Source organism: Propithecus coquereli, unplaced genomic scaffold (genome assembly GCF_000956105.1).
Source record: "Propithecus coquereli isolate 6110/MARCELLA unplaced genomic scaffold, Pcoq_1.0 Scaffold441, whole genome shotgun sequence".
NCBI lineage: Eukaryota > Metazoa > Chordata > Mammalia > Primates > Indriidae > Propithecus > Propithecus coquereli.
In genome coordinates this window covers 440,061-467,665 of record NW_012150186.1, presented here as the reverse complement: position 1 = coordinate 467,665, position 27,605 = coordinate 440,061, and the positions used below count along the sequence as shown (strand labels likewise).

The following is a 27,605-nucleotide window of genomic DNA, read 5'->3' as shown; positions in this document are numbered from 1 at the left end:
TCTGAGAGGAGTTAGTCACACAAAAGTCAAAATGCTCTTCCTAGCAGCCACGCACATACACCCCGAGGATGAGCACAGGAATCCCGGTTGGTAATGGGTGATACCAAGTCTAAATCAACAAACGCACATCTCAGATTTCAGAGGATCAACTGTGGTTGTGCCAACTGCCTGTAATTATCAGCAAATCAGCCAAAACTGGGCAAAAGTCTCCCTGGATCTGCACCTGAAACTGCTATCTACAGACTATCCTGTAGAGTACCCAAAATTGTCTTGAACTCAACAATGTGATGGCACATTTTAGCCCAAATAAAATCTTCAGCAGCGTTTAACCCTTGATGGGCCCATACATGTGATTTACACGGTTTAATTTAAAAAGAATTCTGAATTTCCCTTTCTAAACTTAGATTATATTAACTCATTCCTTTCCAGCTCCTCTTATTTACATGACATCTTTCCTTTCATTTTACATTCCTCTAAATTCCTGTGGAACTTAGAGTATATGTCATAGAAACTGAATATCAAGGGGGAGAGCTCTTTAAATCATAGGACCCAGGTCCCTCATTTTCCGAGATCTGCTGAAGTGCAAGCAGAATCTTTTGGATTCTTGATGTGCCGCCCCTACAAAGTTAGCTAGGTTACAACTATGTCATCACATCACACTGTATATGAAAAAGACTTAGTTTTATGTTTCCTAATCACTGGGAGGCTCTGTTGTAGATAATCATTTCTTCAAAGAACAATTCTAATCATTCAACCAATAATTTTCCAGGGAAAGTTAGAGCTTCAAAACCTATCTGTAGATGAGAGCCTCTGGCAAATACCACGTCATGAATTTCTTTAGGAACCTGCACAAAGAGAGTATAGGCCGATGCCCATAAAAATGTTGCATAAAATAATTCCAAAGGGTTCACCCATTCTCTGAAGCCTATCCAGACACCCCTGCTGTAGAAGATGGTTCATTTCTCTTAGATCCCATGTTGGACTTGAGGGAGTTGCCACTGTGGTCAGTGGTGTTTGTTTATGGAGGCAGGAGGTGGGCTTTCCTAGGGCTTGAAATTTGACATTACCTTCATGAGACATAGTTTCTATAAAAATGTAAGTCCTGGGCCAGGTGCGGTGGCTCACGCCTGTAATCCTAGCACTCAGGGAGGCTGAAGTGGGAGGACAACTTGAGCTGATGAGTTCAAGACCAGTCTGAGCAAGAGCAAGATGCCATCTCTACTTAAAATAGAAAAATCAGCCAGGCATCACAGTGCATGCCTGTAGTCCCAGCTACTTGGGAGGCTGAGGCAGGAGGATTGCTTGAGCCCAGGAGTTTGAGGTTGCTGTGAGCTATGATGATACCACTGCACTCTAGCCTGGTGACAGAGTGAGACTCTGTTTCAAAAAAATAAAACAAAATTAAATAAAATAATAAAAATTTAACTCTTTTCCTTTTTTTTAAAGCACACACAATCTCTCACTTCTATTCTAAAATGAAAGCATCCCCACCAAGTTAAAATAAAGTACAAAATTATACTAGCATTTATATGTAAGATTTGCACTTGTATTATTAGTATATCCAAGTATTATGAAGTTTCCATATTTAATAAACACTGACTTTCTCCCCATCACCAACACACCCCCCTAGAAGTTTGAATGCCACAGATCTAGTCTAGAATAGTGACCAAGCAATATTTTATAGTCTGGCCCCAGCTAATATAACCACTTCTTTATTAGGAAAGGGTTTTTCTTCTCTACACCTCACTCCCAACCCAGAACAGTCTGAAAAGGTAGTAAACTAAAATTTTTTTTTAATTTTACAGTTTTTTTCCCAAAAAATAAAAAGGAAAGTGATAAGAGATTTGCAAACGACCTTCTGATCCCTCTCGTTCCTTACAATCTATTGTTGTTGAAGAGAATCAAAATATAGATACTTTGCAGGTATCCATATGAAGACCTAGGAACAGGTACATATAAGACCATGATACCCCCTTCAGTTTAAAAACTCCAAACCAACAGGAGTACTACCCTCTGCTAAACCAACATCAGTCACCAGCAAGAACAAGCAACAATAGAAATTGTTCTACTGTAACACTATACACTGTCACCAGCCTCTTTAATCTTTGGATTTCACCAATATTCAGTCAATATATATGCTGATATATGTGTATGTGAACACACATATGGACAGATAGATATAGATATTTACAAGCATTTTTTCCAAGTCATCCAGTTTTTTGGATCAAACTCATGGATGAAAATATTCTCATTTTTTGTGAGACTGATCAAAGAAAGTGCTTTGATTTTATGTAAAAAAGTTTCCCATTAAGATGGTAGCTATTTTTTCAAGCATGATTCCTTTTAATTGCGGAAAAGAGCTGAAAGGCTTTGTCAAGGGGCACATGTTTTCTATAAATCAAAACATAAATAAATGTGAGATTATTTCACTGGGCATACATATGGTTTTTGCTAAGTAAACTCTATTTATAAAACATTGTTAGCCTACACAGGAACTGCTGTCAACATTTATAGGAAAGGAACTTTTCTACTGCTCTGAAACTTGCCAGGATTTGAAAACAAGCCTAGAAACATTAGTCTTCCAGGACAGATTTGATTTAAAATTAATATGAAATGGACCACTGTGTGTTTTCTAGTTTTTAAAGGCTTGGAAGAAATCTTCAATTGAATGCTAGATTCATATTTTACCAGAAAATATATATAGTGCTGGAAGTTCCATTATTTTAACCATGCTATTATTCTATTCTTTCTATGAGTTCTCTGTTGGCTACAGGAAAGGGTCTCAGATTATTTTTCTTATCATTGCCAATAGAACAAAAAATATTCCGTGAAAGGGGAGTCTTTGACATCCATTAAAGATTAGTATTCATAACTGCCACACCATCTTCTCCCAAAAGCTCATTTGCATGATCTCTTTCTTCTCTTTATATACTCACCCTAGACTGTAAACAGATTTATCAGTACTACTCAAAGAGCAGTACTCAAAATAAAGTTTTCTGGGAAAGGAGTTAGCTACAACCAAGCTCGAAGCAATAGTCCTTGACAACCAACAGCAAACCATAGAAGGTAACGGTAACCTTAATAATAATTTACATTCTACATTTTCCATTCAACTTTTCTTTCTGGAGCTGCAATGCCTTCCAAAACAGAATTTTTTCCAATGCTTTTGCAATTAATATCTACTCGAGGTAAGCCAATGGTTACAGTGTAGTCTTCAGCAGCTCCAGAAAGAGATCTCTAGCTCTCTTGTTTTTTTATTTCCTTTCAAGTTGCATCTTCTCCAGTTGTAAGATCTGTCATCTTTTGGCAAGAAAGGCGTTTGTTTTTATTTTTAATGATAAATATGCACGCAGAAATGAGTCACTGTCTTGAATGGCAAGGGGAAAATGTTAGACAGTTCCAAAAAATAGCTCCAAGGATTTTAAAATCTGCATATGAAACACCTAAATTTCCAAGCTAAGAAAACATTTAAATATATTTAAGGATTACCTAACATGTGATTATCTGCTTATGATTAAACTGCTCTGGAAACAATATAAAATGTCTTTACTCCCAAATATTTGTTCCAATTTATATGTAGAATTCCAATACTTAACCCAATTTATATAGAGAATTCCATTTCTTTGCAGTATATTTTAAAAGGGGAAGGTGGTGTATAAAATGTAACCATGGTTCCAATAAGCCTCACAATAGTCATAGATAGATCAAGAAGAAAAACAAAGTATTTCCCGTATCATTCATTTTTGTAATTTTGCTGATTAAGAGCTGGCTCCCCTAATGGTAGACACTAATGATTTTGAAATTATAAGGAAAGGCTGAATTCTCCAGAACTTCTGCTCCTAATCAATCACCAGAGATCAGTGACATCATTAGTGCCTTTGATCACCGCTCCTCTTTCAAGCTCCGAGGGGACTGGATTGATCCTTGCTAGCTCACAGAATGGAGAAACACCTAGGAATACAATTCACCGTGAAACATGAGAAGTCATCAGCATCTCTTCCCCTCCTTCGAGAGGAACAGAGAGCACATTCCTGAGCGGCCCAACACCAAACAATGGAGCCACCTCATTAAATCCAAACCTAATTCCCTTCCCATCTTACTAGAGAGGAAGGGATGATAAGCTACTTTTCTTTCAAAGAGCCCAGGTTACGAACCCTTCAGTTTGGTCTTCCTTACCCAATATACCTACCAGGGACAACCCCAAATCCCTTCGCCATGGGGGGAGGGAAAGAGTCTGTGGATTTTTATTACATTTTCCCCATTACTAAGCACTTAAACAATGGAGAACTTCTCCTTCCATTTCTGAATTTTACTTAAGGAAACAAGGAATATTTTAAAAATAAATTTCACTTCTCTTTTTTTAAAAATTTCACTTAATAAACTGCTAGTTACTCCACATTAGGCAAAAAGAAAGTCCTTGGTTGTAATGTTGGCTTCTATAATTTCAAAATGCTTGGGTTGCAATCACTTGGTGAATGAAAACTTTTAATTGCCCTTTACGACTTTTGTTCCATTGTTGTTTTTTTCCCCTCCTTATAAGACCAGTCTAATTGCGCTTCATGAACAGTGGTGGAATGTAGTTTATTATCTCCCTCATCAGGTGATCAATGATTTCATTAATAAGACAGATAACAAAACTGTCATATCATCGACACTGTTATGAAAGATGATCCTAGCTTCCAGCTCCATTTTCCAAGGTCTGGGGTTCTCTGTGGCAGCTCTGAGTCCATTCAATATTTTCCACAGACAGAGAAAAGTGAAAATCCATTTTGAAACCAATTTCAATTAGGATCCAGAAGCTGTTATCACAGGTGTCGCAGAATGGGCCCGTAAGTGGAAATGTCGCCTATCCATTCTGAAATGAAACCTTATCAGGGGCTACAAAGATGGCTGGGGACAGCCTATCTGTAAATTACTTTTCGTCCTGTGTTAACTCAACCTTAGTTCTGTCATATGGAATTCTTTCCATCCACTAGTAATAATCTAATGACTAACTAGACACAGCACCCAAACGGCTTTCAGGCGGGCAGGGCTGTCCCCTTAAACACGGGTACAAATGCAAACACACTCAGGCCTGCAGGCAAGCAAAGGGACAGGCATGCTTTAAATGATAGAACTAAAAGTTTATTATGGGAAATAAAAGAAGCCCGTCTCCACCCATTGCATTCCTGGTGATTTTTCAATTGCAAACTCCAAGGCCCCGTTATTTCATTAATGCAGCACCCAAGTCGTGAGGCTTTTCTCTCTCACATCTTTCAGTCTCCTTTTAGCAAATTATCCCATGACGGCGGATTTATTCAGTCAAAGACCTCGGACTTTGAGAGGCAACAAAAGAATCAAGAGACTTTCTGGTCCACCTGCCTGGCGAATGATGAGGCAGGAAAAGTCTCCCCCAGAGAAACCAATCAAACCATTGTGTGGCACAGTCAGACCTTTTCAACTGTCAAGCCAGAGAGCAGGGAAAGAGATGAAAGAATGTGGGATGAAGCTACCATTTACGGAACCATGTGGGAATGGTCTCCTAAGATTTAATAATTGGGATGGAACTCAACTTTCTACAACTAAAGGGGAAAAAAAAAAAAGAAAGAAAGAAAGAGACCAAGAAGAGGAAAGACTCAAAGAAGGCGGGGGGGGGAAGAGCAAGAAAGAAATAAAATAGCAGCCTAAGTTGTACTAGGAATAACTTTTATATAAAAATTCCCCTAACCGAGGTGAAGGCCTATCTATATAAGCAAAGGAGAAAGGGGAAAGATGCTTCCAAAAAGAGGAAAAAGAAGAAGACAGGGAGAAAAAAGAGAGGAAGAAAGAAAACTTTTGTAAGGCCTTTGACATATTTTCTCTGGTTGTAGCTGCATTAAATGTTCAGATTCTAATTTTCTCATGCAATTAATTCAGAGTAACAAAAATAAACAACAAAAAGTCCTTATTAATATGGCTGCCTTATAGTTTTAATCACAAAAGGGAATTTTAAATTGGCCTAAAATGTACATTTGACTGGACACTCAAAAAAGATTGAGACTGGCGGAGGTGCTGGGTTGTATGTTTCTGAGCAGTTTTCAAAAACATTTCAGTTCTACTGTGAATTCAATATTTAAATATTGATATTTAAATAGATAAAAAGATATAGAGATACTTAAATAGAAAAAAAACTTAACAGCTAAGTATTGCTAACGGGACCTAAAAACTCACGGATTTGTTTAAAAACATGAAATAAACACAATGTCAGGCAGCCACTGGAGTTCCTACGCTTTCTGTTATCACTGGTGACTCTATTATTACTGGTAACGGTATGCATTACTGAGCTGCATTTAAAACACAATTATTTGTCAAAATTTGGGGAGGGCCGCTGGAACTATTCTGTGTCTCGATGCTGGTGGTGGCTATATGACCTTCGGAATTTGTCAAAACTCACAGCACTGCACATCACAAAGAGTGAATTTTACTCTATGTAAATTTAATAAATAAATACAAATTAAAGCAGATGTATTTGGAAATGTTTCCATGTAAACAAGATAACAGGAAGTTTATTGCTTTTACCATCACCCTGTCTCCCACAAGCTGCCTGGAAAAGCGAGCCCTCCCCCAGCCGTGGGGGTCAGAGAGGTAAATGGTGGGAGGCCACCAGCCACCTCCCCAGAGGGAGCTTTTCCTCCCGCAATCACCATTTTGCCCATGAGCGTCCACTATTTAGTGATTGTTTCTGATTCTGACCAGCTTGTTTCTGAAAATTTGAAATACCCACACCACTTGGTCACAAGTAATCAACAGCAACCCAGAAACATTCCACAAGCAAAACACATCATGCTGTGGCTTCTTTTTACTCCCAAGTTTGGAAAACTGTGGCAAAATGGGAGTGGCATTTATCTCTGATTTATCTGAACACACAGGAATTGTTCTTTTAGAGGAAAAATCCAATAGCTATATACAAGAGAAAAAAAAAGAGTCTTGCCCTTAAGGAAGCACCTTAGTACAAAATTAGTGATTTCATCCAATAACTTCAAAGAGCACTTTTGAATGAGAAGTAGACCCTAAAAGCATTTGATTTGTTAAATCCCAACTTGTGCCAGTCTCAGGACCAATGGTTTGGGTACTATTCCCCGATCCCAGCTCCTAACTAGCCTGTTAAACTACAACCTGTTGACCAATCACATGTAAGGATTTTCTGTTAGTCAATACCTTCTAAATCTATCAGATTAAAGCTGAACCATTTGTAGATTACTAACGAACGATATTAAAAAGAGTGTGATGAAATGTATTGATGAATTAAATCCTGGCAAATTATATCCAAAAGGATCTACTACTACTACTAACAATAGTTAACATGTTTGGGTACTCTGGTGCCAGAGTCAGAGAGGTTAAGTATTTAGCCCAAGATCACACAGCAATTACACGGCAGGACTAGGGTTCAAACCCTAGCTTCTCACTGCACAACACTACACAATGGCTCTGTTACACATGCCCTGCTCACTGTCCCACAGCACTGGCAAGCATGTGCTGTACTTTGCTGGCTTACTCTGTATCTGCGGAGGCCCTCTCAGCACAAAACACTGCACTGGGGCAGAGGGGAGATAAAAAAAAAAAATGGGTGGTACTCTCAAGAAGTTTAACTAAAATATAAAAAACAAATGTTATGGAGGAGGAGAAGGGATCATAAGGAAGAGCATGTGGGATTTTCAGGGCAGTGAAAATATTCCATAGATTTCTGTAGTGGTAGATACATGACATTTATGCATTTGTCAAAACCCATACAACTGTACAACACAGAGAATGAAACTCGGTTTCAGCTATGGACTTCAGTTAATAACAGTGTGTCAATATCAATTCATCAACTGTAACAAACGTACCACCCTAATGCAAGATGTTAATAACAGGAGAAACTGGGGGGAGGGCGGCGAGGAGAGGGGCTGGATGGGAACTCTCTGTACTTGCTGCTCAATTTTCCTGTAAACCTAAACTGCTCAAAAATCCAAAGTCTGTTTATTAAAATAATAATAATAATAAAAAGACAAAATACAAAACAATTCTCAAATGGTACTAAATAATTCTCAAAAGGACACAAGATCATACAGGGAGAGAAAAAGGCTGAGAACATACTCACATTTGAGAAGAATTTAAACAGACATTATGTTAGCAAAATACTTGTTCTTTGGAGGAACATAAACAAAAGCAAAGAGCCCTTCCACTTGGCTAAAGCCCTGGTTACAGAATGGGACGGTAGAGCTTATCAGATTGCAATGTCGGACTGGGGTTAGATTTTAGAAGATGTCTACATATTAAGTTAAAGACTGTAAGCTTTATTCTACAGGTAGCCAGGAGTCACTGAAGATTCTAGAGCAGGGTGTAGCATAAACAGAACTGTACTAAGATTAATTTGGCAGGAGCAAGTCCCACATATGAGAAGAGTGGAGACCAAAGGCAAGGTGATTGGATAGAAGGACATTTTAATTGTCCAGGCATGAGGTAGTGAGGGTTTAAACAGCATAGTGCATTACGGTGGCCTGAAGGGACAACATATGGGTGAATAATTACAGACGAAAATCTAGTAGGACCTCAAAGCCGGTAGGACACAGGAAGCATGAGGGGGAAAGGTCAAAGGTGATGGTGCAGTTTCAAGCCCGGGTGACCACAGGAAAGGTGATATACTTAGCCAAAATAAAGAATATGGTGGTAAGTAGAGTTTGGAGCCCGGGAGATTCAGGGTTCTTATGAGAATCAGATTATTCATCATCAGTTAGTCAGTTTACAAACAGGAAAGCGCTTTTAAAAGAATAAAATCTAACTCTAATACAGCACAAACTACCCTACAAATGGGTATCATAACCTGAAAGGAAATACCCACCCCCGAAAAAGAATCAAGAATAGGGATATGCACATGCTGTTTCTAATGCAGTAACCTGTGATCAGTACGACATCAGTTTTCAAGGTTAAAGAGATCGGAATAAATTTTCTTAAAATTATCTTCCCTATTTTCTGATTTGAGAAGGCAGAAACTTTGCTTTTTTTAATGTATCCTTTCTTAAGATGTGCAAACTTGGTCACTTTTGGGATTTGTGGAACATCTTGAACTATTTTTCAGACATCTAGGTCCAGCAAATTCACCATTACTTGAGCAAACGTATTTCCCTTCATTTGAAAACCTATGTGTATTTTCAAGAAAACACAATGCTTTTGTTTGGGATTTATAACATTTAACTCATCAACATGTTTTACCCTAATAGCAATGGTTAATGTTTGCAGAGCTCTTACTATGTGTTTATGGCACGGTACAGGCATTGCCTCACTTAATCCTCCCAGAGAATCGGTGAAGTAAGTCTAATCATTGTCTTGCTAAACAGATGAGGAAACTGAGACATTGAAAAGTTCATCTGCCACACTCACAGAGCTAGCCCTTTGAGTTGCCAGCTTGAGGTTGTCACCTCAAGCTTTCAGATCCCAAAACCTGTGTGTGCTCTGAACCAACATCCATTTTATCTGAAAGTCCTGTCTGCCCATCTGTCACATGCCAAGAAAAGGGACATGGCACAGAAAAGGGTTGGATCTCTGAAGAGACAAGAAACTATAACTCACAACCGGCCATCTCTACGGTGTGAACTGCCTGCCCATATCCAGCCAGAATCGGGCACATCTTACAACAAAGAAGGTCTAGGAGACCAGAACTCATGGTGATGAACAGCCATGAATTTCAAACTTCCAATGAAAGGCAAAAAAGCCATTTTGCTCCCAGCCAGGAGACCAACAGACATCATACAATGGACAGTTTAAAAGCAACTCACAAGTCTAGGAAGTAACCAAAAGTTAAAGCAAAAAACAAAAAAACCAAAAAAAAGGACATCCCCTTAGGTGTTTGTAGACCACAACACTTTCCTCTTACAAACCTTGAAAAAATTTCTTTTTTAAGCAGAGAATCAAGTTCTTTTTGAAAGAATCAATGTGAACAGGGAACTTCTTCTCCATTATTAATCTATCAACTTTGGTATCACATTGCATCACCATTAGGATAATAATTTCTGCTTTCTATCGCCTAGGGTATGTTCCCAATAACTATCAGATCCGATAAAAGATCCCCAAGACCATGGCCTACATACGTTTAGTATTAGTTTCTTTCTTTTCTGAAGCGGAGTAGAAGATTAACAACAACTATCAGATTACTCCCTTTAAAAAAATCGTGGGCTAAAAATGAGGTAAACATTTCAGATTAAAAAGTCAGTATTTGTAAGTCATTGAAGAAAATTTCATAGGAAAATGAGAATGTGTAAAACATTGGAAGATCTAGATTTAAAGACTCTTATTATTTAGAAAACATGACACATAGCTTAGGAAGTAATGAAGCCATACCAGAAACACACCGATTATTAAGGCATTTTACTTACAGCCTTAGAACATTAACAGACATAGACATTTTTAAGTCAGTGACCCAACAATGACACCTAATACCCGAATACATATTTTATATGTGAAAGCCACCATGTCGGATGCCAGAAATGATCACTTATATCAAAATTGCACTTAAATAATACAGAAAACTAAATGTCATCTCCTTTGTCATTTACATATCAAAAACTAAAGTTTAATATCAAACTACAGGCATGTGAAACTATGGGTACATTGTAGTTCCTGCATAAAGACTACTGAAGGCTTTAAATATTGATCTAGGTTCTTATAGGTTAAAATACCAAATGTGGCTTGTCATTTTTTCCATACAAAATCTAAAACACAGTTTTTCACTTGTGTTGTTTTAAATTCAATGTTAAATGGCAAATGCTTATTTAAAATGCTATTGAAGGTTTCTGAACCATACCTTTGGGTTGTGTGTATGTGTGTGTTTAAACAAAACTCCGTATGAATGTTATTCTAGGAGCAGCTACTCCGCTGAGAAAAGCACAAAAACAGATGTGTAAGGACACGCAGTGGAATGTGCGTGGTTTGGCTGGGAAGACACAATCAAGAATAAATCGCACCACAGAATGGCTGGAAAAGTTAATTAAGTCAACTTAACCAATAACTTAGCCAGTAACAAAACTTTTTTGTTTGTTCCTTTGATTTTAACCATGAAATGGTGGATGGGAGAGAAAATGTATATATACATTCACTAGGTTCCTGAGACTGAACTCATTTTTCACTGTTCAGTTAGGAATGGATGAATTTCAGAGCTTTGTAAAGAAAGCATAAGAAACCCCCGCCCCCCGCCGCCGAAATAGTAACAATCAGTACTACCTGTTATAGCATCCAAATGATTCTATTTTACTTTTTGTGAATAGCCTCAGTGTAGGTATCCAAGCATTTCCAAAATATTTATAGATAAATAGAGAAAAGACAGGAAGAGACAAATGGACAGAGCCGCAGGCAGACAGACGCAAGGACAGAGGGCCGTGGAGATGGCAGCCACCAGCCAGCACACACACAGTGCCCCAACCCTGGGAAGCCTGCACCCCACAAGGTCTAAACCCAAACAGGGCTCAGGACCAAAGCCCACACCCTGGTCTGTGTGCCCAGGGCTGAGTGCAGCGGGAAGAGGGACCAGGCAGGAGCCTGCAGAACAAAGAGGCTCCCAGGTCCAGCAATCCACACCTCTCGGCCTACTCCTGGGCTGTGAAGAGACTCGAAACTAGTTAGAGAAAAACCGTAGAGTATTCTGTAAAGAAGATCATTGTAATGAGTATTCACATAAACAAAGGAAAAGGTTTATTTTCCTTTCTCTTGCTTTTTCCTGTCTTAAATTTGTTTGTTTGTTTTCCTGGAATCCACCTGTCAGGCTGCAATCCATGTTTAAAAACAGCATTTCCATTTTTCTTGTATTTGATTGGATCTTTATGTTGTCCCAAAATAAAAAGCAGTAAATCCCTGAGAAGAAACAGAAACACTAAAAAAAAAAAAAAAATGGTCAGAGCTTGCAGGATCTCTAAGACAGCTGTCATTCAGGCATGTGCCCTGCAAACTTGACTAAGGAGTGCCTGTCCCCAAACGGGACAGGATCTACACACGTTTAGGAGGAAGGTAGGCTTCAAGGGCACAGGCGGATCAGGGCAGGCAGCCGGTGTGGAATGGGGTTGAGGATACAGATGTGTGATTAATTCAAACTATAAGACTAACTTTTGTAAATCACGACTGCTCCTTCTCTGACTAATTTTCTTTCGTGGCTTCCTGGCTGCCATGGGGCTGGCCAGGTTCATTCTGCTCCCAGTCACCCTCAACAGGTTCCTGAAGGAAACCCAAAGTCAAACAGTGGCTCAAGACAAGGGCAGCAGCAGAAAACCTCCTGAGCACGTGTCCAGGAGTGGGAGTGGCAGAAGCAGCAGGATCTTCGTAAGAAGGAAGCACTGTGGTCCCCTCTGCCGAGGTTCACGACCAGGACAGCACTTCTGCAGGCTCCACGCCGTGCAGCAGCATCTTCTGCCAGCCTGCGCGTGTTCTCACCTGTTCTCACACTCACACACACTATAAAGATAACCAAAGGTTGACGTTTCCTGAAGTGTCAAATGCAGAAAGTGTTTATTTCTACAAAATTACTATTAAAATGATCAAATAACCAACACTGCATGTACTGATTTTATTTCTGAAATAATAAGTTTGCTGAATGTTTACAAATTCCAGAAAAAAGAAACAAGGGTAACACATTTTTAAGGAGAAATATGCCTTCTGTAACCACAGTGGGAGAATAAGGCAAATATTCTGGTTCCATTAAAACAAGCTCCAGTCTTGACTTTAAATACCACCAATAAAAGGAGAAATATAGACATATTTTCACATATATGTAAATTCATTATTTTAACCCAGACATAAATATACCTCCCTAAGGATCAATTCAAAACTGGACTCATTAGCCAGTGGGTTTAACAGCCAGCTCTTTCGGTCCCCTGCACAGCCAGCAATGCGCTCAGAAAACTGGGTGAGCAAGAGCAGGCTCTCTCGGCAGACACAGCTAGACCTAGACAGCAGTGGCCAGCCTCTTCAGGAACATCTGCCCTTAGAGGCTAAGGTTCTGCAATGCAGTTACCTTCCAAAGCAGATTCTGACTCTCAGATGTAAAAAATTATAAATCAATCTAGCAAAATAATTCTTGAAATAAAGAAAATATAAGCCCACAGGAAGGAAAGTAGGCTGGCTCATGCAAATCAGTGTGTCCGGATAGGCAGTGGTCAGGCACTAGGAGGATGGACCAGCTCATTCTTCCCAAGGGCACATGGAAAAGTGGAGTGAAATTCAGGGAGGCCAGGAATGGCTATGAAATCTACAAAAAGCAAAGGCATTATGGCCCACAACAGAGGAAAAGTGGGGACAAGGAGTGAAGGTTACCATTAACCTCAGTCTGTTTTTACCGGTGCAGGGGGTGCTCTGGAATTTATTTTCAATGCTCCATGCTTGAACTGAAATGCTTCTCAACACTTTACTCAAATTTTTAAAATATAGCATATAGAAATGGAGGTTCTACGTTATCTCTGAATACAATTAAGTAAATTCAATTTCTATAAGCCAACAACAAAATCTGCATCTCATGTACTAATGTTACCTTGAGGTTCAACCATTAACACATTTTAAAATCCTTTAGAGTAGACTATTTAAAATTGGCGGGTGAGAGGAGATTCTGTCACTAATTTTTTTGTAAGTTAAAAAATTATTTAATTTTTGCTAAGTCACTTATGAACTCTGGTCTTCCATTCTGATCATATATGTCACTAATTTTGACAAGACAACTTTGTGTCTTCTGTAATAACTAATTATCCCAGCTAGTATAGACTTTCCATATGAAACACAAAGCATTTTGAACTCTCGCCAGGCCAATCAAGATGATTTCCAAAATGCCAAAACAGGAACTTCCTACAATAAATAACCTATCGCATTTACCTCTCAAATTAGAAAACTTGGAAGTCAACGTGTAGGTGGAGTGCCAAAACAGAGATTACCGAAGCCTGCCCATTGCACGGCTTCCCCCACCCTCCGTCCCATTTGCTTTCTTTGGTGTCTCCTAGAACAAACACTGGTCCAGGTGCAAATGCTCAACTCACAAGGAATGCAGAGAACATAAAAATGACTGTAGGCTTGGCTGCTGGTAATCCCTGTGGCTACTCACCATTAGAAGTGGTGCTGGAGGCAACGGCTTTCTCGCTGACATCTGTTCGAGTGGAGCATTTCACTATGGAATTCTCGACTTTTTTCTTCTCAGTGGTCGTGGAGCTATGGGACTGGGCCTCCATGACGTCTTCTCATTACTTCAGCTCCTCTCCACCAGGAATGCCTAAAGAAAACAACAGCGCCATCAACTTCAAAGAACGATGGACAAGGAAAATCTCACTCTTGAAAGTCCATTTCCCCTGTCACCTGAGAAAAGCCTCGAGCTTTAGCAAATTCAAAATCTGGAGGACACTTCTGCACAAGTTTTCTGGCAAAAACGTCTCAAACTTTAACAAGCCAGTTGAATTCTATCTGCACATGCAAAAGGAGATTAGAGGGAAATGTCCATAATAATGTGGGACTTTTCCCAAATTCCTACCAGACTTTTGTTATCAAAATGGTCCAAATATCTCAATTTTCAACTGTGCGTATAGTGTGAAACTCAAGTGTCACATTACTCTTTTAAGCTACATCTACAAATGTTATCTTTAGGTGGTCAACTGTACAGGAAGGGGCATTTGGACAACTTCCAAAGCAGGAGAAGGTTTTTAATTATTAATTAGACGTTTCAAAGAGTGTCTGCCAATTTCCAATATCCAAGGCCTACTCAAAGTTCTGAATCACAGGGTAATTCAGGCCAAGCAGCCAGTGAGTTCTGTCTCTCTCATTATGATATCTGAATTGCAATATGCCTCTTAATCCTAATTCATTCAGGTAAACCATACTCTTTAAGCTTTCTTCAGACATAAGAATTTTTCAATTCACTTGATTGGCATTTTTAGGACAAAAGTAATAGAACATGCTCTCAATCCAATAAGGAAAAGTCAAAAGATCTCCGATAGCAAAGATTGGGCTCACTTAGAAAATATTAAATCTGGTGGGGCGTAGTGGCTTACACCTGTAATCCTAGCACTCAGGGAGACCGAGGCAGAAGGATGGCTTGAGGTCAGGAGTTCGAGACCAACCTGAGCCAACAGTGAGACCCCGTCTCTACTGAAAATAGAAAAATTAGCTGAGCGTGATGGCACATGCCTGTAGTCCCAGCTACTCAGGAGGCTGAGGCAGGACGATCGCTTGAGCCCAGGAGTCTGAGGCTGCAGTGAGCTATGTGACGCCACAGCACTCTAGCCCAGGGGACAGAGCAAGACCTTGTCTCAATAAAAAAAAGAAAGAAAGAAAGAAAATATTAAAACTCAGCTCAAAGCAAGTTCAGTACCTCTGTCTTTCACTGGCTTCATTCATGTGATAATCGCCCTAGCTCATCATTCATCAATTCTCACTCTGTTTGGTTCATGTTCTTATTTGCAGTCATGTTCTACACCTACAAAGAATAGAAGAAATGATGAAAAGTACCCTCTCTAGCATGTTTTCTTCAAGCTATCTAGATTGTAGCACACATGTAGGGCATTTCTTAGGTCTAGTCATCTGCTTATTTTTCTACATTTAGCAGATGCTGCTGTGTTCAATCAAAGCAGCAATTAATGAAATAAAATAAGCAACTGCTTAACCGACTAAAAAAGTTAAAATGCTAGATGAAATATGGATAGTCATCTTTAACTCATATTTGCAGGGGAACTGCAAACTGATTGTACAATAAATTCCCCTTGATCTGGAATTCCAGTAACTAGAATGCTTAAGAACCAGAAGCTGTACGGGCCTGTAGCACCAGTTCTTCCCCTAACTTCCATTCCTTTTCCGAGATTATCCAGTGTCATTCATGGTAAAACACACAAGTTATTTAAGAACAGCTTTTGTGGAATAAAAAGGAAAAACGGAGCACTAAGTTAAATTTACATATCAATTGTAAGATCCACTCCAAATTCAGAAACACCCTTCAAAGGGCACTTGCAAAGTACAACAGGGCAGGGGCTGAGACGTCCCTTCCCAAGGCTGCCCCTGCATACAAGTCCCAAGTGCAGGGCTACCTGGATGGCACCCCTGGAGCTGTCCAAAGCACAACCTCGGGCAAGCTGTCACTGAGCCCAGTTGTCTAACTCATCTGTCAAACGTCAGATCAGACATTGGAATTTAACTCTTCTCTTTGGGGGGAGGCGACACATGCCCTTTAAGAATATGCTAAAAGTTAAAGACCTTCTCCCCACAAAATACCCTTAAACACAAAAGTGCACATTTGATTTCCGAAGGATACAGACTTTCCAAGCTTTTCCAAGAACCTGGATAAAAAATCCTTAAAGGAAAAATGATCAACAGTCTCTTCTAGCTCTAACAATCTCAGAAGGATTCTTTATTTTTTTAATGCTCCCCCAAAACTGATTTAAATAGCAATAGCATCTTTAAAGTATACCACAAGAACAATTCAATCCAATACATCACTGTTTCTCAGTGTGCTACAAGAAGCATTTGTATCAGGGTTGCTACAGTGCTTGGTAAACATTCAGATTCCTGGGTCTAATCCCTGACGCAATGCATTTGCCTTGGAGGGGGGCACCCAGGAACCTTTATTTTAACAAGCACTACTAATTGTCAGACTCACTAAAGCTTTCCAACAACTGTCCTACAGGTTTTTGTTCGCTCACTGCCCTATACCCAGTGCAGTAGGTACTCACTGAAGTGCACTCCAGAGTACTGAAGTCCAGCAGCCTACACAGACCTATCCCAGCACCGATAACAAAGATAACGAACTCTCATCTGGAAAAGTCTGTGCTGAATGTCCATCTCCTCTCTCCAGACCACAAGCTCCATGAGGACAAGGCTTCTACCCTCCCAGCACCTACTACACCTACGCATGTTTACTGAGTAAATAAACGATCACATCGATGACCCTGTGCCTTACATGATTCTGCAGTGTCTTGAATTTCAATTACCATTGGTTTAGCTATATACATTTTCTGTTATATTCAGTGTTTCTTCAAAAACTAGCAAATTACATAAAAACTAAAAACCTTAACAGGAATATTTAACTAACCAGAATACTCCATTCTTCACCATTTGGGATAAACAGGCATATACTCTACTATAATTGTTCCCTTCAAAACACACATACAGTTTTATTGGTTGAATTTGGGTAAAGAATCTACTAGGTTAAAACTGCACGCTGAAACACGCAATGGACCAGAAAACACCATTAAGAGATGAGATTCCTAGTAAGAACTAAGTCTCTCCCTTAGTAGAGGGAGCTAATTAACAGGAGTCAGGAGACAAGTCCCCAAAATTCCTTGACAAACTTGGTTTTTGTGGAGTTGTTGGTTTTCCCCCCCAAGGCAAAGGACTTCACTCTAACAAAGCAATAAAACCTTCCCAATAGTCATCACTGCAGAGGCTCATGTGAGAAGAGGTAAAGCTCCAGGCACTGACTGAAATCACACTAATTAATGGTTTTAGAGAATACTAATTCCTACCCCCGTCTGAAATGGATTTTTAAAAAATAGGCCCTTGGTCACTCAAGAATCTACCCCCTTCTTCTATTTTGACAACTTATTTTTGGATCTCATTAGTTAGTAACTAATTATTTAAAAGTGTGGTGTATGCTTGGAACCGGGCTATAAAGATGGCAACTTGCCAAGGCAGACATCTGCTTCCTGTACATTCCTATAAATTATATCAGCTTATTTTACAACTTTGTCCCTGTCAGTCATAAAAGAGAAAGTTTTAACATTCTAGACGCCCACACCTCATCAAACTGTGCATGAAGAGTCAGTGAGCAGAAAAGGGTGGCTGCTTCTAGTTGTGGTGGTGGATTTTTCATAGAATAGTAAGGGGAGTTTGGAAACTTGTTCTGAATCGATGCATTAAAGCAGTAGGAACAGCAGAAATTCCTGATGATCCTGAAACATAACTAGGGCAGTGGCTCCACAGCACTCTTTAAAACCTAACTTATTTAGAACTTAAATATTAACGGAAAATTTTAAGTTCTGCTTCAGTTCAAAGACTTTTCTCTGAGGAGAACATGCCACTGTTTTTCAGATATGAATGAAATGAGACTCTTTCCCCCTATATAGTTTCTTTGCTTACAACTCCACACTGTTCTCCTTCAATCCCTTTCACTACCGAAACATTACATGCAAGATTTGCTGGCATGCCCCTTGACTTTTCATGCTTAAGAAAAAAAAAAATGTTTGTAGCGGATGTCTGAGTCCCAGCAGCTTGACTGTATGAGGGGAAAGGAAAAAAAAAAACTGCAACCAAGGAAAACTGTTCTAATAGCATATGCCTCCTAGAGCTTGAAGTTTCATAGGTAAAAGGACGGATAAACATTCCTTCCTGAAAGCAAACAGTCAAGGCTTTTTCCCATTCAACTATCCCTGAACCTTTTGTAATTTCCCTGAGGCCTAAACCCAGGACACAATTAATTCCAGACCCTATTTTAAATCTAATCCCTCTCCCACTAGCAACCTGCCTGCAGGTGGATCTTTTCTTTCTAAATTATAAATCTGAACCTGCCTCAGCCTCCTACAAAACAAGGCATTTAAAGCTTCCTGGAGCCATTGACCCGGTGATGCTATAGTGCACGTTCGCATTTGAAAGTGAGCAAGAGAAGGACCTGCTGAATTCTTGTGGGGACCTACGTAATAAACAGCACTTGCACACAAAAAGCCTGGACGTCCCCTTATAGTCGCCACTTAGAGCTGCAATGGGGGAGGGCGGGAGCCCGTGGGTAGCCCAAAACAGAAACTTGCATTATTACAAAGGTAAGTTCCCACTGATTATGCTAATTGTTTTGATCAGGTTGGATGGTGATGGCCAATTTTGTTTGAAAGCTCCCTCTGCGCTTTCCTGTCGGGTTCCCTTCAGGTTCTGGTTCCCTCAAACGGTGGCAATGGATGTTTTTCACCACTTTTCCCCGCGCGGAGCCCAGTCCCCTGCTCCGGGTCCCCTCGGCGGCGGCTGCGGTGGCGCGGTGGGTTCATTAGCGAGCGCGCCGGGCCGCGCAGCGCCGTCTGCAGCGCAGTGTCGCCGCATCCATCATCATTACATCAGCGCGGGGCAGTCCACGCTGCGAGCTCCCGGCCGGCGCGCCCCAATCAGTGCGCCAGCAAACCGAGCATGCTGAATTCCTCCGAAAAGGCTGCGTGTCTGGGGGCAAAACGGGTGCTCCCAGGCCCCACTTGGGATCCACGCGTTGCTGCAGCAGCCCTCCGGGAGACAATGCACCTCCGCCAGCCAGGCCGCGGGAACGGGAAAAACACCCGGGGACGGGGATGCGGGTGTCTCCAGCGCCCACGAAGCCCGGCAGTCTCCCCTCCAGCGCAGAGGAGCGGCCCTATGGATCCCCATCAGAACGGTCACCCTGCTCCTCCGGAATATTCACGGGCATTTTGCAAACTCTCTCTACACTTGGCCCAGGAAAATTTTTTAAAAACACTTGCAGGGGACGGCCCTGGTTGCATTCACACAGCTGTTTTAACCAGCTGAATTCAGGGAGGTGCAGCTTTCCAGGTACTTTGCAATGCAACACCCTGTGTGTCGCACTATAATAAAACACTGGGGAACACTTGAAAAGTCTTCAGGAAACCAATGGGTGTGTACTTCACTCACAGTGCTTCTAACTCACCATCTATTAACCTGGCCTTCAAATATGTTTTTCTTCATTAGTTGCCATAAATAGATCCAGGTGCTGTGAATGGTTAAGGCACAGACACATTGCCTCATTGTCTCTGATAGAGGCCCTTATAATGGAGTCCCAAAGTTCCACCTTAATCACCAGAGGCTTTATATAGTAAATAAAGAGCATGAAAAGTCACAGTTCTGGGTACATGTACAAAAATCAGCCTTTCCCCTTGCAGGTCTCTGCAGTGAAACCTCCCACCTCCATGCAAGCAGGATTCCATTGTCATTTAAACACTTAAATGTTTAAAAAGAAAGCACCAATGCTAGAGCCAACGTTTAAGATGGTGTTTCAACTGAATGAAACTACTTTCTAATTTGGGTTGAAGTGAAGCAGTAGTTATAAACTGATAGTGCATCCTTTCTGAACAGGAGACTTCATTTATTTCCCTAATCCAGTTGGTTTATTTTTAAGTTGCCTGAACTTGGGCAATAATAACTGATTTTTTTTTCTTAATGTATTTAAAGATTTAAAACAACTAAGTTAAAAGCCTGATTAATGATAAATGATCAGTTTCTGATAGGGTAAAACAGCTACTGGAAATGAGAGATCAAAAAGAGAAGACATTCCAGTAGGCAAGGCAATGCTATTAACAACACCATGATTAGGCCTTAAGTGAGAAGTTACTCTGTGTAGTCTAGGGGAACTATTACTCTAAGGGAAGAAGGCTTTCTTCTGGAGAAATTACATTTGTTTGCACCTGCCTATATATTGATAAGCTCAATGATCTCCCTGATGTGCTAATGTTTTAAATACCCAGAAGAAACCAGCCTGTGTAAGGATTTCTGAGGCAGCCTTCCCTGTATAACTGAAGAGTGACATTCCCCTCCATTTTTATAACTAGTAGATCAGCTGCTACTTCAAGATGCTACTCTTGGAGCAACAGTTTCCGTAAAGTTCCTATTAAACATTCACCTTACCATACCTGTTAAATAACTAATTTCCTAAAAAACAAAACAAAACAAAACAATCCTTTAGGAAGACCAACTTTTTTTTACAAAAACAAGGACAAATTAATGCTGATTTTAACTTTTTGATCAATCCTGGAAGTGAGAAATAGTCTTGAGTTTCAATGAGCAAAATGTAGGGAATTTAAAACATTTCAGTGGATTTCATGTAATCATGCACTGTAGAAAAGCTTTTATAGGTTTGTAATGTGGTTGACACTTCCTTGTGTTCGAAATATCTTTCTGAACTTAAAATCAATTAGACATGCACAACCTCTGTAACACACCAACAGTTCCCAAGATTTCTAAGGCTTCCTCTCCCTTCCCTGTCAGTACTGCCTTACTTTTTCTGCAAGAAAAGAAGCCCAATTTCATAAGTTCTTAATGAAATCTTCATAAATTTTTAACTATAGTATTTTTTCATGTACAATTATTCTACCTTTATATATGATTTTTTTTTCATCATCAGGAAAGCCTAAAGCCTTAACTGCAAATAAGAAAGCTGCTATCTCCCCAAGTTGCCATTGGTAGCCCAGAGGGTTCCCCAAATCTGCCTCCTATTGTTTTCAGTCTTTCTTTCCTACATTTCTGATGCTCCTAATCTCAGATAAGCAGTATTCATGACAGACATCCCAAACTGGAATTACTCTAAAGGGAACTGAATTACTGTAAGGGGAAAGAATTGCCTGGCTATGGATTAAGTAAATTTGGTTTTAGTAAATTAACTACATCAAAACTTTAAAGAAATCCATATATCTAACTTCAACCACTGAAAAGCTTCTTTGACATGAAAGTAATCATTGCTACTACCATTAAAATCACAAATGACATTCTCGAATGCCAGTTTCACTTTTCTGCCATGTGTATTTAAAAGAAAAGATTATCAGCTACTCTTTCTCTGCAGCCAGAAGTACTTTATGAGAAACATTTGAAGGGAGTATGAGGTCTCTATTTAATACTTGTTACCATTTCTGAGTTCTGCAAAATTATAAAATGAGTTCCATGTGCTTTGGTTAGGCACTGCAGGAAGCAGCCTGAGTAGCAGGTGCCATTACAGAATAACAATAATGTGGAGCACATTGCACCCCCACTTTGTGTGCATTAGCTGGATACAAACAGTCCTTCTTAGACAGAAAAGGAGATCTGTAAGTCAGTTATCGTATGTAGATCGGCTAAGCTCATGAAAACTATATTCCTCTTAAATCCACATATATCACGAAAACATCACGACGGATCAAGTATTTCCCTTGTCTCACTTCACTGAAGCTTATGGGAATTAAAAATTTTCACACATTTGTAGAAGAAAAAAATTAATTATTCTCATAGAACTTTTATAGTCATAAAAGGTTCCTAGAATCCTGTATGTCTTTACAGTAAAGCTTAAGGGGGGGGGCGGGGGGGTAGAGTGTACGTTCTGTGAATAGTAATTTACTTTTAAGCTATCACAAAGATCAATAACCTGTTGCATGTTAAAATCATCTATAGAGTTCCCACAGGTACTTAACATATTTTCTTGTGAAGTACTATTCACCATACTTTATCCTCCTAATTTTTAAACTTTTGGTTCTTGAATTTTAACTGCAATTTTAAAAGCAACATTTTCAAAATATAAGGATTTTTAATGAAAGGCTTATTCAGTAAAAATTACCATGGTCCACTTATCCTGTGAACCTTGCTCATTAATAGAAAAATCCTTCAGCTGTCTTATTTTTCACCCCTTAGATGTACAAAACTGCCAAGCCAACCTACACCTAGCTACGTACCCTCCCAGTGAAACTCTTTGGTATGGAATTTCATTTCAGCATCCACAGTTCAAACAGCAGACACTGTCCTGGAGTGGCATGGCCTGATCCACATGTCTGGCTCCTGGATTCCAGGTCTGCATACATCTTAGTCATTAAGGCTTCATTCTTAAGCTGCTGGATGAGGTTTCTCTACACACTGATAACTTTCTTCAGACTGCATTATACTTTTTAAAAATATCACAAAATGAAATCAATAACAGGGTTTAACTGCCTCATTCCTTCATTACTGCAATTTGAAACTTATCTTTCATCTAAATGGTGAGTTTTCAGTCTCTTTTTGTAAAAATCAATAGTTTGTAACGTAAAGCACTCTGGAGTCTTGTTAGGCATTTTATGCAATCTTCAAAAAAAGTCAAAGCGAAGGCTAAAAATTTCTGCATGAAAATAAGCAAATATAATGTCACGCTGAATTCGAAGTTATTCCAAAAGAGATTTAAATAAAATTGCACTTATCTCCCATTATTTAATCAATTTAATCTTGTGGCATAAAAATGACACAAACACACAACCAAACGCTTGTGGTCAAAAGGTAGTCCCATGCCACCTCCCTACTCGCCACACACTCCCCTCCAAAAAAACAAAAAAGAAAAGAAAAGAAAAAAACCCTCTAGCTGTTTCAGGCCAGCAATCAATCCAATTTACTTCAGGTACAATTTATATGTGCAGTGCATGCCACAACAAAACCACAGTATGATGCCAACACGGCCCTTAGGAAAGTTTTCCCCTAAATCTCTGGAAAGGAGCTTTAAAAGAAAGCAAGGATTACAGTCAGCTAGAAGGTAGGGAGGGGACTTACCTCAAACCCAGCCAAGCGGAAATCAGAGCAGTAATTCTACAAGTCGACAGAGTACACTTTCAAAGCTATAATGGTGTGAAGAAGTGCTGGCCAGCCTGGCCTGAAGGCAGCACTAATACACTGATGACTAATGGCTGGGCCCAGGCAGACAATGAATTTGGGGCTTGAAAACTAACAGAAACCATGCAGTACTTTGACAAATGGGCTTTCACAATTTCATTCATTGAATAACCTTTAAGCACAAAATTGGCTTGGGTTCTCTTGGGAATTATATGACATGTTGTTGGACAATGATGTAAGTATTTTCTTTTTTAATTATGACTCTTATGCAAAATGCAAAAGCACCATATATGAGGACACAACTATCGATACCACAGATGCAGATGTGGAGCTCAACACAATATTGCCTTTCAGGAGGGGGCTGAAATGTTCCAAAGCCACCTTATTAACTATGTAATGGCTTTTTCATTCAGCTTCTTTAGAAGGCCATAGATTTTCTGAGACATTTTGTCGGGTTGAAATATACACACACAGAACAAAAAACACTTTCACATTTAAAAAAACCAAAAAACACTCACAGAGGTAATGAGTAGCTAAGAAATTTTGCACTAAAATATAGTGCATTTAGAATTACAAGTGAAAAAAGTCTAATTTTCAGGGGCCAGGCAAAAGAAAAGTGCCATAAAACAATTGAGACACCAAGTAAAGTTTGCAATCAAATGCACTTACAAACACATTTAACATCCAATTTCTTTCAAACAGCTCTCCCCCTTCTTCCCTGAGTAACTAGCCTTTCAATTTAAAAATAAGAATTTTGGCAATTTTTAAAAAGAGAATGAAATATCTAACGTGTCTCTAAATTAACAAGTACCACTTACTCCAGACAGCATTGCCTTTAGCAGCTCCTAAAAACTTAAGAAAAGGATCTTAAAACAGGAAGCTTAGTGAGCTCATAAAACTGTGTTGGAGCCAGGAACACATAGCATATTTAATCTGCAAACTGTGAGAGTCTACAGTGATTTCAGCAAGATCTGAGGCATGCCCTCAAGGTTTGCTGGGATCTGGGATTAGGGGGTTGATAAGAACCTCTACTGCCCATGGACATGTTTTTCTTCTGCAGTTAAACACAAATGCATAGAGACGTTTGACTGCTGCTTGGCGTTACTGCTCAAGTTATATAAAAGCTTTGCAGCTCCTTTTGCTGTCAATATATCAAAGTTTAAAAAAAAATCATCAAAGTGTGAAATTTCATTTAAAGTCTTCGCCAGTCTACAGCTCTATTTCACAGGCCCATCAAATGAAAGCAAAGATGAAAAATACACTGAAAGTACTAGAAAAAGTTTGCAGCAGTACCCCTGCCCTGTTGTTGTTTATTCTGTCTCCCTTTATTTGCTTTGAAACTAGAAACAGATCAATTTTCATCTAGAAAAATGACAACATGAAGTGAAGGGCAGCATCTCCTACTAGGCTTTAATGAAAAGACAACCTGAAATCATTATTACAGTGGAATCTTTTGTTTAACAAACATACATATACATATGTGTTTCCTCTATAGTCATTTCAGCATTTTAATTGTCTCTCATGATGTAAGTTGGCAGAAAATTTCTTGAATCTTCCAAAACAAATCAAACCGACCTCAGAATATGAATGCCAGCAAAACTAAAACCCCCTTCAAAGAATTCTTTAGCTGAGGATTTACAACAATTGCATAAAGAAGAAAAGTCTGACTTTTAAGATAATCTACTATAGTCTAAAAGCATTAACATTCCATTACTAAGGTTTTCTTGAGGATTTCATGACTCATTGATTCACTTTTCCTTTAAGACTGGTTTTTCTTAGTACATTACTGTCTCCATATAAGTGAGTGCATGCACTAAGAATCATTAAATTGTTTCCTTTCATAAGCTCCCAAATGCTATCCTCAAAAAAAAAGAGGTGGGGGCTCTCAGAAAGCAGGATACCCTCCATAGAAGGAGAGACCTCTAAATGGCTAAGCACAGAGGAAGTCTGAAACCCTTGCAGCACCAAGGTAATTAAGGAAACTTCCCTGGCCAAGAAACAAAGGAAAGTCCAACTTTTAGACTTGGGCATCAAATTGATAAATTAACGATTCTTTCATTAAATAAGTAATGAAATAACTCAACAGAGCCATTTTTCATGAGTACTGAATTTTCTCATTTGTGTCTGTGGTCCTTTGCAAATTAGATATACAATAGAAATGTGTTTATGTCAGGGTTCAATCAAGGAACGTAAGTATGTTAAAGGCACCAGGAATTGGTAGGCATCTCAGTTGGACCTACTAGCCTATTAACAATAATACAATCTATATCTTTTAAAGTGTTGCTGCTTGTGTGAAATTTCACCAGACACCTCTCACATTGGACTCATTCATGCATCTTAAACCAAAGCTTCCCTAGGCTGACTTTAAGAATTACATACCCTGAAAGGATCTCCCCTTAGGCGGGGAGTTTCTAATTAAATAGCTTTTAGTATAAAATAAACTCTCTACTCTGTATAAGCATGCTATTACAACTAATTTAAATGTTATTTCATGTTTGTTTTAAGTTTGAATATAGTCTAACTGGCCAAAGTGTTTGTGTACCAGGTTGTTAAGACCAATATTTCCCAGCATAAACAAATTCTTTAGATACTTCACAGAGTTTACATTGTTAAAAGCAATCACCATTGCTTTAATATATCCCCTTGACTGAAATGCTATTCTGCTCCAGAAAAAATAGAGAGATTTTAAGGATTTTTCCCTATTTTAAAACATAGCATTTTCCTCTTTCAAAATAATCTTGACACATGTAATTAGGAAACTGTCAGACTATTATTAATTTTTAATTTAAAACCTAAATGAAATAATTACAGGAATCAATCAATAAGGCACCTATTCAAATTACCGAGCAATTACATAAATACTCAAAATTAATACTTTAGGCCAATTCTTGAAGATTTCGGTCTATAATATGCTAAGACATCAAACAACACAAAAAGTGTAACATGGGGAGGATGAATAGTTCCTGCCTTGAATAGACTGAAGTGAGCTCATTTCAGATGGCCACGGCACAGGCGCCCCACCAGCCATGCCCAACGCACTCAAGCTGGAACCTTTTTATTTTCAAAAGTTAATTTATTTCCACCAGACATACATTTCAGGGATCTAAAAAATGGCCTCGTACAAATTCTGTACAAAATCACATTTAGGAGGGAAAGGCCTAATTACTTGAATTTTCAGCGAAGTGTATATATTGTGCTCTGGAAAGACTAATTGGGGAGGAGAGAGAGGAGAGGAAAAGAAGAGCAGGAGGTGTTTTTTAGAACTAATAATATGAGCCGGCTAATGGCAGTGCCATGTATTTGCACCGCGGCCGGCCCTCCATACCTCTGACTAAACGGCTCTTTTACTTAGAGACCCGGACAGTCCATCATTTCAAACTGAAGTGGCAGCTGGAAAATGTGGAACAGCTGGCAAAGAGCTGGGAGAAAATGTTTTACATAAATATATGTACATAGACACTGGCAGAGGGCCATAAGCACTGCACCCAAGGCCAGAGTCTAGTGGGCAGTCTACACCGGGAGATGAGAAGTTGGGACCAGGACCATTGGCGGAGGAAACCTCCTTAATCCTCTCTCCACACGGGGTCGGCCAGGAAAGCCCGGGTCCAGCGCCTCTAGGGGGATGGCATCTTACTGAAGGAGGTGCAATCCAGAACGTGAGCACAAAGTTCGGGAAAGGGTAAAAGGCCGGGAGTAGAGTGGAGCGTCCGCTTCTGGCAATCTGCTTAAAAAGTCGCTTCACAAACGCTCCAAGTTTGGGGTCAATATTTACACCCTCTCCACCTCCTCCCGCTGCTACTCAAGAAAGCAACAGTCCCCTGCACTGATTCCTACCCAACTCTGCTCTGGGTAAATGCGGCCTCTTAAATGATCATTGCAAGGGCCACGGTTACTTTTGTGTGTCTGAGTGCGCTGCCCCTGGAAAGGAAAAGAAATAAAAGAGAATCCCAAATCACACACAGATGATAGAACTTTCACTTTTCCTCTAAGACCACGGAGGCGCGCCTCTCTCCATCCCCCACACCCTGCGAAGTGAAGCCCAGAATGGAGAAAGCCCCCGCAGCGACGGTCCCCGCGCGCGCCCGCCTCGCCGCCCGCCTCCTTCCGCCCACCCGGAGGGCCGTGCGCGCCGGACGCCCGAGGAGCAGAGCGCAACAGCGCGGAGGAACGGGCCGGGAGCTTTGGGGTCTAACGTAGTTTTTAACCCTTTGGGTGTGGTGGAGGCGAGGGACGCCGTCGCCGCTGCGGCAAACGGGACGAAGAACGAAGAAATTCTCTAGTTCGTCTCCGGACGGCCGATGGGTCAGACACTTGGAAAGGGA

General features: G+C 39.9%; 1 protein-coding gene across 1 annotated transcript in view; it reads right to left on the bottom strand.

The window, feature by feature from the left end:
• Positions 1 to 27,605, bottom strand: part of GLI3 (GLI family zinc finger 3) — a 270,462-nt gene that overhangs the window by 242,078 nt on the left and 779 nt on the right. Inside the window, exon 2 of the mRNA XM_012654529.1 lies at positions 14,069 to 14,233. Coding sequence (XP_012509983.1) covers positions 14,069 to 14,192 — 124 coding nt within the window. The 5' untranslated portion in view covers positions 14,193 to 14,233. The remainder of the gene's footprint in view (positions 1 to 14,068; positions 14,234 to 27,605) is intronic.